This window comes from Seriola aureovittata, chromosome 18 (assembly GCF_021018895.1).
Source record: "Seriola aureovittata isolate HTS-2021-v1 ecotype China chromosome 18, ASM2101889v1, whole genome shotgun sequence".
NCBI classification, from domain to species: Eukaryota; Metazoa; Chordata; class Actinopteri; order Carangiformes; family Carangidae; genus Seriola; species Seriola aureovittata.
Window position 1 is genome coordinate 11745930 of NC_079381.1, and position 13300 is coordinate 11759229.

The 13300-nt window shown below is 40.2% G+C and overlaps 2 protein-coding genes across 2 annotated transcripts in view; one reads left to right on the forward strand and one right to left on the reverse strand.

The window, feature by feature from the left end:
* Positions 1–1511: 1511 nt before the first annotated feature.
* LOC130186096 (zinc finger and BTB domain-containing protein 26-like) lies at positions 1512–6326 on the reverse strand. Its single transcript, XM_056402831.1, has 4 exons — positions 5552–6326; positions 4838–5156; positions 3379–4429; positions 1512–1754 (listed from the first exon to the last, which is right to left on the reverse strand). The coding sequence occupies exons 2-4, from the start codon at positions 5144–5146 to the stop codon at positions 1669–1671; spliced, it is 1446 nt and encodes a 481-aa protein (XP_056258806.1). The 5' UTR covers positions 5147–5156; positions 5552–6326; the 3' UTR covers positions 1512–1668.
* A 3086-nt stretch (positions 6327–9412) lies between these two features.
* The window catches only part of LOC130186792 (tyrosine-protein kinase JAK2-like), a 30129-nt gene continuing 26241 nt past the window's right edge, over positions 9413–13300 (forward strand). Inside the window, exon 1 of the mRNA XM_056404077.1 lies at positions 9413–9800. The gene's annotated coding sequence lies outside the window, so the exon portion shown is untranslated. The remainder of the gene's footprint in view (positions 9801–13300) is intronic.

Sequence of the window (13300 nt, forward strand, 5' to 3'; positions counted from 1 at the left end):
GTGCGCGTGTCGAGAGGAAGTTCACACACTGACAAACTCATGTAGTTCCCGCTCGCTTTATTGTCGCTCTGCGTTTAGAGAAGTGAAGTAGCAGAAAAAACATGCCTCAGCACAGGGTGCCTTCCCCACCTCTGTTTACTCTCCCGTAACCAAAGCATATAACGTGTCTAAAAAAATATTTTGAATTGACTTAAATTAAATTTGAATTATTAGGCTATTATTACATTTAAAGTAAGTGAATATATTCAAATCCAATAATCCAGTTGCCTTTCATTTATTGCTGTTTGTAGTGCTTGTAGTGGTCAATAAAACAATGGACTATGTTGACTAGCTTACAGTTGTAATCCTATTAGCTAGATAGCTTCATCCTGCACGTTATAATGGATTTAGCCAGGCATCTCCATAGCATTTAACTGGCTCGTTGACCATGTGGCCATTTACCTCTGGTGTTTATAATTGTGTCATACTTTACGGAGCTGCTGTCCACTACAGGAGAGGAAAGCCTATATAATATGATTACAGTTTACCATATGTGCAAAATCATATTTTTCAGCTGTAACCATGTTATATGCTTTCTATATAGAGAATAAAAACTTTAATCCTAAAGTCTGCTTATCAGGGCAGAAAATTGTTGTTGTGCTGCTCTCTCTGGGCTCAGTTCTGGCCACAACCTTATTGTCATCAAATGCAACAGTCTTCATAGGTTCTTTATGGTTTGATGCATTATTCCTTCACCAAAACTGATGGAGACTGAGGCTAAAGAATAAGTCATTTCTGTGCTACTAAGTAGTGCATCTGGGACTGGAAGGAACTCAATCTCATATGAGCCTGTCAATGAGTCTGGATAAGTTAAATAATAATTGGACCTAACTATCTGAATGTTTTATTTGGGTGCTTCACTCATGTGTGACTCGCCGTCTGGAATGAGCTGTTGGCATACTCAGAGCGGCTGATTATTATCAAAGTGGCCAGTCAGTGTTGCAAACGTGGGATCAGGAGGTCAGCTCACTGTAGTAAAAGCACAAATTCATTTTTAACACCTCACCTTTCATTTATATCTTGACAAAACTAACACAGTGCCATAGATTTTTCAAGAAACCCAGGCCCTTAATAGTGAGTCTTTTTTGATTGCAGAAAATCACAGGCAATTCCAAAAAACGCTACTTGTTTCTTTTGTTGTCACACAAAATCTCTTTTACACGATGAAACGAGATGATCCCCAGTGGGCCTTGTACTGGGCCGTCATTACAGAGAAGTTTTAAAGAAAAACTCAATTAAATAAAAAAGCAGAATAATTAGTCTATAATAATTGGTCATCTATGTCACATCTATGGCCACAAAATTAAGCTGTTATTCGCACAGAACATAAAAATCAATAAAAACAAATCTGCCTCAGCTGTACTGAGTGTCTGAATAGTTGTTTGAATTTCCATGTTGTTGAAAGATGATTATTGTGATTTCTAGCTTTGGAGAAACATCAGACAGAAACACATTTCACTGTGATGCTTAGAGTTTTATTATTCAAAGGTAGTCTTGCTGAGAGCATCTTTCTCAGGAATTGCCTGTTCTATATACACACACAGTTACACACACTCACAACTGACCAACCGCTGTTTGATCAGTTGGCCACTGAACAGCTCTACTCAGCTCTACAGAAGCAGCTGTGGGTTAGGAGGAGGGATGGGGACTGCTCTTTCGCTTCATGCTTCTTCCTTGTGGCTCATCTTGACCTCTTGTGAAAACCATATATCCCGCTATCATCAGAGTAAACAGGTAAAGTAATGGTCATACACATGCGTATAAAATTTAGGTTTTAATTATTATAAGACAGAAGAAAATGCCTTTTCTCAATATCCTAATGACTTTTATTTCATTTTTTCTTCTTTTATTCATTCCCATCTTTGTATCTACTATCTACTATCTTTCCCATTGCCTTCATCACCCTCATATTTTATACCTCTGTCTCTCGTTCATAATGGAGGTACCCTGAATGCCACATTTTATGTCTGTCTGTGTGTGTTAAAGTGTAAAATTCTGTGTGCATGGATGTATTTTGACCTACTCCAGGCAGATACATGTCAAATTAAGTGTAAATTATTTGTTCAGCTAATTCCATCAACATCCTATCACAGATGACGTGTGACTTATGTTCACAGATGAGAATATCACTGTTTTGTGTGCACATTGTTCTGGGGTATGATGTGGCTTTCACTTTTAAATTCAAGCTGAATTTGGTGGATACACTTTTCATACACATTTTCTTTGGTGCATCTTTGACTATATGTCTGTGTATTCTCTGGCTCTCTTGTTCACTCACACAAACTCACATAGTCACAGTCATTTTTGTACCGAATATGCGCACTCCACTGTGCATTCATTATTTGTCTGCACACAGACACACAAATTTCCTGCCTGTGGCGCCTCGGATGCCCTGAGGAGGACGACAACTAGTGCTCCATTCACTGAGATGAGTGACAATGACATTTCTGGGCCGAAGGGATAAAAGAAAGAGAAAAGGAGAGATGTGAAGGGAAGGAACGGAGTTAGAGAGAGCGTGGAAACCCTCTCAGCCATGTGGGACAACCCACTCACTTATAACGTAATGCTCAGCGAGCTGCACGCAATTTCAGTGGGGTCAAATGGTGAAGCAGTGATTTTCTTTCTATCTATCTATCTATCTATCTATCTATCTATCTATCTATCTATCTATCTATCTATCTATCTATCTATCTATCTATCTATCTATCTATCTATCTATCTATCTATCTCATCTAATTGTTATAGACTAATCTTTGGTTGAAGAGGGAACAGAGGCTCATATTTTCTTGTCTGTACATACTATAAAATGCAGCAGCTGTCTCAGAGGTGTTGGAAACAATGTCGATCTCAACCCTCAATGTGACTGCATCTACTATTATACAAGGCAGATGATATACCATAATGGAATTTGTACACTGCACGCTACTAGATGTGATTCACTAGACGGTATCCACAGAGATCAGGAAAACACTGCACAAGGCACATAGGGTCCCTCAACCCACTACTTTCCATTGACTAAATGTAACAATGCAAATGCATTAACTCATTGATTCTCACTCTGTGTAATGGAAGACACTGATGTAGCAGGAAGGGAGATCATCTGCACTCAGCTTTTTTTGCTCAAAATCTATGTAACACAAAATTATGTATTTCTTTTAATTGACATACCTTTCTCTATTACCCTAAATGTCAGGATAATTTGTGACATATTGCTTATTGTGTGTTCTGGCATCTTTAAACAATTATTAAGACCAACTGCATTAACTAAACATAAACTAAAAGTGCGACTTCATTGTCAGTGCAAAGCATCCTCAAGCAAGTTTTGCAGGCTACTCTTACCATGAGTATCCTTCAGGTGGCGTCTGAGGCCTGGCTTGTGCACAAAGTGCACAGCACAGTAGTTACAATTAGGGGGTCTGTCCCCTGTATGCAGGTTGAGATGGTCTTGCAGTGGGGCTTTCTGAGAAAATGTCTTGTGGCACAACGGGCATCTGAAAGACTTGACACCAGTGTGGGCGTGTATGTGGTGAGACAGGTTACTCTTCTGGGAAAAGCCTTTCCCACAGACCAAACACAGGTACTGTCTGTGTTCCTTCAAGTGCCCCATGTAGCTCTCCAAGTGCTGGAAGACTCTGTCACACCTCCTGCACAGGTATGGTCTCTGGACCAATTTGCAGTCTGAATCATCTGTCAGCTCATCTCCAGAACAATGACTCTTTGACAGATGTGCTGGAGAGAGGCCGAATATATTGGAATCCATCAGCTCTCCACGTTCTTGCAGTTGAGCTGCCACTGAGAGAGTTTCATCCGGGCTTCGGGAGCTGTCCGCCACCTCTTCATGTTGAGCAGAACTTCCCATGGTTGTGGAGGATATATGATCTCGGACAGCTGTAGGAGGGTGTAGATTACATTTTAAGGCTTCTGTAATGTGGTGAACTTGATAGGATGGCTTGCTTGTGTGAACAGCCAGGATGCCTCCACCGTCCTCTGACTCAAGCATGTTGAGACAACATGCTGCGTCTTCTATTTTAGCTTTAACCACCCTCCTATCCCCTCTAACCTCTCTCAGTCCTTGATTATGCACCTTGGCTGCCTGACTCACCCTCAACTTGGACTGAATCACAATCGCTCCCCCTCCCTCGGTAATTGTTTCCTGGATACTGGTGCTGGGTTGGGCTGCATCCCTTTCCTCCTGATTTTTTGAACTGGGGCCTGGCCAGCCACTGTCTGGCTGCAGGATTTCCTTCTCTTCTGATGGTCCCTCCAGTTTCAAGAAAGCCAGAGTTGGATTGAGGTACAGGGACACAGCCTGGGAACATTTCTTCACCACCTGGCTCATTTGAAGCGCACTGGCTGCAGTGAGGTAGCTCACCAGCTCCCTCAGAGGTACCTGTAGCAGTAATAGATATATCATGGAAATCAAGGAAAACAACAAAGAAAAAAACAACACAAGATTCAAATCAAACTTCCCCTTGCAGACTTTAAACATGCACACCAGACAACTATAACCCTGATTAAAGTCCTCTCAGTCATCTATAACTTTTCATATCACTTTCATATCATACCACTCACTCTTGTTGTTGTCACAGCATGTTTGTTCCTTATTTCTGTTTTGATTCGACAACTCTTGATACTGTTCTTTTATCCTGTCATTCTGACACCTTGTTTTTTTATGTGTTTTTAATTTAATCTTGATTGCACAGTAAAACAGGAAACCTGAGGATGTGGCTATATATTCTGGATATTCTGCTCTGTTATAACTGTATAGAGTTCAGAGAAGCTGTAGATCATATTGTACCTCCAGGAGCCCGGTGTAGCAGGACAGGAGCAGTCTCTTACCAACCTCCACGCTGGACACCACACCCACACTCAGCTCTGCCCGGCCCTCGTGGAGCAGGAACTGGTCACGGAGGAAATCGGAGGATGCTGCGAGCACCACTCTGTGAGCGTGGAAGCGGAGAGGCTGGACAGTGGCGCCCTGAGGACCACCAAGGAGGAGTGTGACATCACAGAAGCGGCGATCCTCTCTCAGAGCGTTCATTTTGCCGAGGATGGAGTCGCCGTGGGTGGGGAGATGAAACTTTAAAGTGTCAGAGGAGCCTGACATGATGGTCTGTCTAATTTAAAAAAAAAAAACCAAGTTAGTTCACAGTTTTGTTAGTGTGTAAATACAGAAATGTTAGCTTTAATGTAGCTTTATTATCCCATAATTGTCTGTTAGTACGAAGACAAATATGTTACTGGTTTTTTCTGCTTCTTGTAGTTTAAACAATGAGCATATTGACATTGAACCATGATAAAAGTGACACTATATACATTGGGCCTATAGCAATTGATTTAAAGCCAAATCACAATTCCCACATCCTTCCATCATCATCATCATCATCATCATCATCATGAGTGGGCTTTAGTCTGCACTTGAGTGATGAAGCTAAATCTGTGCAGTACAGTTAAGTACTAGAGAAAGGATGAGAGAGGGAGAGCACACATGGTCACGATGATCCAGCCCCACCTTTTACAGCAGGCTCATCCCGTCATGATGAATCCAACGGGTGGGGAAACGCTGCTTTTCTTGGTCCAGAAGCACAGTTAACTTTTAGAGAACAGTGGGTCTCTATACTCGCCTGACGTTTCACAGTTTAACCACCGTCATTGACAGACGTTGATGATGCTACACACATGCAGGAGGATGAGATGCATCTTTTGGACGGTCAACCCGACTTCCTGTGGCTTCCTGCCGATGGCCTGAACGTGAGGCAGCGGGTCTGTTGCTGCGCATGGACTGATTCACCCCTTCAGTGCCGCTACTTCACCCGTGGGTTTTTACATAAGCAAGCGAGCGTGTAACTCAGCATCATCAAAGAGGTGCAATACTAAAAAACAACCGCTTGGTGGTGATAATGCTCACACAATCTACAGCAGCTCCATCACTTTCAGAGCTGCACAGTTTAGTTTTTCTATAACTACCCCAACAACTAAATATTGAAGCTTCTGATGTGCAAAAAGAGAGCGTTTCATATGTTGGGGTTGCTGCCTGCTGTCTGTGAGCCTTTTTGGTAGTTCAGATTTCTCACTGTATTTCATGTGAAGTAGTGAGGTTAGAACTTCACCTCCATTTGTCGTGGAGAATATGCAGCGCCTGTGGTTTATTGTGAAATGTACTTCACTTCCTTAGTCAATAATGCTCAGTAAACTCTGCAGTGGAGATGAGACTGACGTTGGCGGTCCACAGGAACCGCCTGAGGTGAGACAGAAGTCACAGGAGAGTTAGTCTACAAGAACTTAAACATACTGAGCATTGTTTGATTTCTGTTTCGCAAAGAAGAGGCAGAACTCCAAATGCCAACCGCACACACACACACACACACACACACACACACACACACACACACACACACACACACACACACACACAACCCTACACACAAAATATGTATTTACTGAGTTAATCCAAAAGAGAAAGCATGTGAGGAAAGTCAGTGGGTGGATGGACCCAAAAGACCCAATAAACTTGAATATGCAGTTTGTAAGCAGAGGGACCACACATACAAACACAGATAGTGAGCCAGACATCTGCCAGTATTTAGTGAATTTGTTACAGTTATTCTGCCAAAACATGACTTTAATAGCATCTGTGTTGACAGCCATCCATCAGATGACAGAACGTGCTATCAGTTACAATATAAGTTACGAATAAAAGTGAATGAGTGCAGGAGTTCATATCAGAAAAAAAGAAAAAGAGGAGCATGTGAGTATCCTGGAACAAACCGTTTTCCAATTCTTCCAGTGCAGCCAGTCTTATGAAAGATGAGTCATATCATGAGGTTAAGTCACCGCCAGACACACCACCTCCATAATCACATCATTCCATAGTCATCAAAACCACCCTCTCTGAGTACCTGTCAGTCATTCTCTAGGGAGATGGTACAGTATGTACTAGTTCACAATATGGGGTTTTAATTGTAAGGCTGAAATATAATCCAGTTTCGAGGGAAAAAACTAAAAAATAATCAGCTTTCATGCTTACAACATTATCACTGCACTTGTTGCTCAAGGCTATTACACATTAAAGCAGAAAACAGACTCCAATAACTCTGTTAATATTTATTCCCATTTTGTAAATAAGATCATAAAATGGGGTGTGACATGGTAACTTATTTATTTTATTTAGCCAAACATTTCCTTGCAGTGACTTTTTTCATCTCCCTCTACAACAAATCTGAACAAAACAAATTGGTACTCTGCAAAAAAGATCTGATATAATGTGGATGTCGGAATGACACTTTCTTTTTTTTTTTTAACATTGGCTGTATGTATTCTGTACAGTCAGAGATAAATCCAGATAATTACAGTATTTACAAAGATGGTAATCTTTGTAAATACTGGAGAAAGGAAAGGCATACGCTTAACTTCATCTGATCTGACTTTTTGCCATTTAGATCTGGAGCTCTATCTGAAGTTCTGGTGGTCTCTTATAGTAAAAATGATGCAGTAGAGCAGTAACACACTGTCCAAAAGACAATGGCAATGAAACAATCAGAACAAGCCCTGTAAGCACAGTTTGGCTCTCTGACAATGTCAAGCTGTTCTGTTACTCCCATTATGAGGAATAGTTGCTGCTGTTGTTATAAACTGCAATAATTCCAGTAAGATATTCCTTTTAATATGAAATATAAATCTTCCGAAAATTAAAATATAACTTGTATTTGATACCTGATGACACAGTAAATTCTCAATCACTAGAAAACATATTGACTCAAGTAAAAGCATAAAAATAATATCAGCAAAATATTCTTAAAATCTAAAGGAATGGCTCTAAGTGATTATAATATTTATTTTTTATCATTGCATTATTATTAGGTCCACTTATGCTTAATGTGTAAGTAGCATTTTATTTGTTGTCAGTTAGGCCACAGTGAAGTGAAATAGTAGAAGTTGTATTGACATTAACCCCATCTATAACCCTCTTTTGCAGAAGTGTAACTTTATGGTTGAGTGGAACACGTTTGTACTGAAACTTGCAAACACTTGCAAAAATATTTATTCAGATATCTTTGTTTAAGGTTATCCAAACAGCCACTTGGCTGATTCAAAGTATTCAGTTGTCCAGCACAATGCTGCCGATTATAATGTATGAGCCAACACTGTCCTTAGATGGAAATTGAAAATAAACTAAAGAAAATTATTAAATTTCACTGAATTAAAAACTGGATTATTAATATTTGATTAAGAACAAATGATCAGAGAAAACTTGTTTAAAGTGGCCTTGCCTATAGCTTCTTTGGACAGTGCCCCTTGTCTATTTGCCCTTGCACCAACAGCTCCTATTCATCCATATTTTTCCCTCTTGGGCTGTACTCCATTTTTTATTTTATTTTTTTATTTCACCTCTCCTTTCTCTTTAGCATTGTTCTCGTCATAAACCTGTAATCTAAAATATGAGCTACCTCTGCAGTTTAATTTTTTGGTACATAGCCTACATACTAGACTTTATAAAACGTGTTACTAAAAATAAATGTACAAATCATTGCTATTTTAGCATTTTAATTAATTCACTGACTCGCAGTTTTTATGCTTGAAAATGCAGGACCAGATAGGTACTGGATCCAGTATGGATTGGATCTGGACCAGACTTGCCCAGATATGACTCAAATCTGGACCAGATACAACACAGATCTGGGCCAGATCCTGTATCCATACTTGATCCGAAGTGGATCTGGTCCGGATCCAGTAGACCTACAGATCTGGCCCAGATCACCATAAAATAAATTCCATCCGGCCCGGAGCCAAGTTCTGGCCGAGATTCAAGAAACGGATCAGCGGCGGTATTTGCCCATTGTGCCAAAAGCCAAAGGCACAGGTTCTTTGTGCGGATCTGGCCTAGATTTTATAATGGCTCCGGGCCCGATCCGTGCCAAATAATGTTTGCTATCTGGGTAGCCTACATATTTATAAAACGTGTTATTAAAAATGAATGGACAAATCATTGCTGTTTTAGCATTATAATTAATTCACTGACTTGCACTTTTTATGCTTGAAAGTGCTCAACCTGAAATCCCCTGTCCCTCTCTATCTGACTTTGTGGGATGATGCTTTAAATCTACTTTTCTTAAGCTGATTTTCGCAACCCGTGCATAAAGTAATGTAGCACGAGATGGAATTACTCAAGTAAAGTGCAAGTAGGCCTACCTTAAAATTGTATAGTACTCGAGTAAATGTAGGCTACTTAGTTACACTCCGCCACTGGAGAACGTGCAGGAGCTGTGTGTTAACTAAAGGGGATTCCTCTGCACAACAAGAAAAATGTTTCCGTGTCACAAACACGGAAGAAGCAAACCCCGAGTCAGTGTGAGAGAGTAGGCTAAACTATTTGCAGGCATCCTGCTCCGCCCTCACCATCGTTGCCACCACTTCCATCATCATCATCACCATCTCCATACAGTGGACTATTACTGTCATCGTTTCGTATGTCGAGGCAACTGCAGGGTGAGCCGGGGTAGTGGTGAGACAACAGTGAACCCGAATGTCACGTCGAGCAAAAACACAATGAGGTCGTTTAATGCTACGTAGTGGTCGCAGGGGAGCGATAAATGAAAACAGTCTGTGAAAAGATGTGAAGACCGACGGAATGGCAAACAAAGAAGCATCTACTTTTGTTGACAGCTAACGTGAGCCCTGAAGTGCGAGACTTTAGCTAGCTAACTCCGTGAGCAGTCCGTCGTGTACCCCGGTGGACTCCAACTCAGGAGAAGTCAAACAGAGTAAGTTGTGTTCAATGTGTGTGTGTGTGTGTGTGTGTGTGTGTGTGTGTGTGTGTGTGTGTGTGTGTGTGTGGGGGGGGGGGGGGGGGGGGGGGGGGGGGGGGACGGTGTGAGCCGTCGCTGTCGCGTCCCGAGTTCCTGCAAACCAGCTGACACCAGTTACAGTTAGCATAGCAGACCAAGGGCAAAGAAGCCGTTTGTTTGTCAGTGCCACAAGTCACATCACTCACTGTGCTTTTTGTTTGTGTGGTGGACACTTCAATAAATATGGAAGTGCTGGACAAAATACAGAAAGCAGTGATTATTAAGTTGAAAACAGCCTGTCATTAAGATATTGCAATGAGAGGTGTGATATTATTTTCTTCTCATCTATAGGTGGAATCATTTAATCGATTAGTTGATTGGCAGAAACTTAATCAGCAGCTACTTTTATAATCAGTTAATAGCTTCTGTCATTTTTCAAGCAAGAATTTGCCAAACAGTCTCTGTTCCCAGCTTCTTTGATGTCATGATCTAATGACAGTATCATATATGATAGTAAACTAAATACCAATGGATTTTGGTAGGTTGTTTAAAACAAGCTGTCTAAATGGATCACTTTGGGCTGCAAGAGCTGTGGGTATTTTTCATTGTTTCATGACATTTTATAGACAACAGGATGAATTGATGAATCATTGATAATAATCATTAGTTGCATCTCTAGTGTAACATCACTCTAATACAAGAGTCCTGCATATATGAGGGATTCAATGTTCAGTTTTTGTTGAAGAGGTTTTAGGTTAGCATAATACTGAGAGGTGTTGTCTACCCTCACTTATAGAAATGAGAATCAACATCAGGTGATGAGTTCTGCGGGACATGGTTACAGTTAGAGCTTATTAATAAGGTATAGAGGAGGTGATTCCCTTCCCTTCCTTGAATCAACACCTCTTACAACACCTCTCAACTAAATCTGGACATCATAACCTCTCGTTAGTAGGACTTGTAATGTAGAGCTGTTTTATTAGTTTTAGGCAGATGTACATTATAAACTTGTAAATGAGTATATATTTAGTTTGTTGATGGTGCTGCCATGTGATATTTGCATGCTTATCTTACAGATTTTACAAACCAGGTTAGTTAATTCTCTTCAGAGCAGTCAGTTCATTTTCCTGTTCAGCTTTCATAATGTTGCTTCTGTTTTCTAGTTTTGAGAGGGGAAGCAGTGTTGTTTGTAATATTTTAGTCATCCCCAACCAATGATACTAATATGGATTCTTAAATTGACAGTATGCTATGCTAAGGGGATTGCTGGGCGGAGGGAGACAGTATTAACTCAACATTTATCACAAGGATATACTTAGAAGGATATTTGCTTTAGTGTGTTTCAATTTTATCTTGGCAGTGTTGATTTGTTAGATTTCTTGTCAAAGCACATTTAGCAGTTTTGTTTAGATCTTTACTGGAAGAACATAGTCAGTGACACAGATGTGCAGACAGTTATAGGGAAAGTACATTATTCTTGCATCAGGGGTTATGTGTAACATTTTGTGTGTTTTATTGAGGTCACAGACAAATAACAGCACTGTCAGCTGTAATGGGGGAAAAAGAGCTGGTTATTTAAACTGGAACAAGATGCAAGGGAAAAGCTACAGTTACCCATTTTTCCATTTCACATTTTTGCCAGAATAATGTCTTGTACAATCTTAGGAGTGCCAGATCATTGAGAGACTTGTAACTAGATTTGAACACAAGAGAATGAAAACATCCCACACTATAGTGTGCTGTTGTTTAGGGTAAGACAAAATGTGAAATAGCCCTGGGTTTCCCAGAGATTCGATTTGTTTATCTTTTGAAGCATGCAGCTTTAGGCAGCTTCACTGACTTTGACATTGGTGACTGAAAATCCTTGCTGACACATGTGACAGTGTTTACAACGTTAACCCTCTCTGCGAGTGTATTTTTCAGAAGAGAATACCTCTCACAAAATGTTTTCCATAGTGATCTTTTTTAAATGGCTTTTAAACACAGTACCTCTCTGTGTGTAAACACACATACTTTTTAGCAGGGAAAGGAAATGTCTGTGTTCCCTATCTCACTTATATTACACTAATCTGTTAAGTACATTTTGTTGATGACATAATGTGAAGATTTATATTTTTAAGATGTTAAGGGGTGACAGAAAGGCATGATAGAGGCTGGTACAATGTGAAATAGTGATCCTGTAGCATATTTGTTCCTCCAGTGGACCCTCAGGGATTACACACTGATATTGGGACATAAAATATTGTTAACTACTGGCTTGATGTGTGAATAACTCTCAACTACAGATTGTCACTTTAACTGTGGGTCCCTTCATAGGAAGTGCCTCTGACAAAGCTGCCTGTTTTGCCATTTACTCACACCGCATTTTTTTCGTGTGGCAAAAGAAAGTAGCCTACACAGAATGTGTAAGAGGGTGGTACGTTGTTTCTACATTGACAAATAAAGACCACAGAACAGACACATAATACATCAAATTTATAAGAATATTATGTTGATTTCAAATCATCATTACACAAAGAATATGCATTGCCTGGCTAAAGTTTTGTAGACACTTATGGGGATGTGTAAACATACTGAAACAACCACAGCATTGCATCAGAGTAGTTGGAAGTGGGTGAGCAGTAACACTAAGGAATATGAACTGGAGACGCACACTGGCTGCTCAGTGACTAAAGATTACATTCCATAGTCAAAGCAATGCTTTTGGTGAGCTTTTCCAGCCTGCTGTTGCCTCTTTTTAGTTGATTTCCTTTTTAGCTTGCAAGAACAGAGAGAGGGGGGATTCACACCAGATAGCATAGTTTACTTTAATAGAGGAGGGTGTGGTTAATTGTCAAACCATGACTACATATGACACAGATTAAAATGACTTTTAAGCTGAAACAGTCTCTAGTGCAAATTTGAAGACCAGGTACTCAAGTTTAGCATGGCTGACTAGTATTGACTAGTTAGTTCAAGCCATTAGTCGACTAGTTGTCACACATTTATGGTATTAATTATTAAAATATATTTTTTATAAGTAACATTGTTAACACTGTGCTACATGTACAGTACAAACCTGCAATAATGAACCATTAAAATTCAAACGCCTAAAGCAAGCCGCCTGTAAACGTCACCGGCAAAAGCAGTCATGATTCTGAATGTGTAAGAACATCAACATGATGTAGAGAGAAATGCACATTGTGCACAAATGCACAAACATGCAGTAAGTGAGGTAGATTAGCCTCAGTTCCCATGAACACTCTGAAAAGCCTAACAGTGCATATTTATCTAGGCTATCTAACATTAGAGCTAGCCAATGTGACCAATCAACCAATCAAAACTTGTAATGGCCACAGCAGCTTTTCAGCGTTTCAGGATTTGTATCTCTTCACCTGAACATTGCATGTTGTGTCACAGTCTAGTGATAGGGAGACAGCTTCACATTTTTGCCAGAGTTATTTGTGTGAGCTGTGAAATTATCATCTGCCCATGGC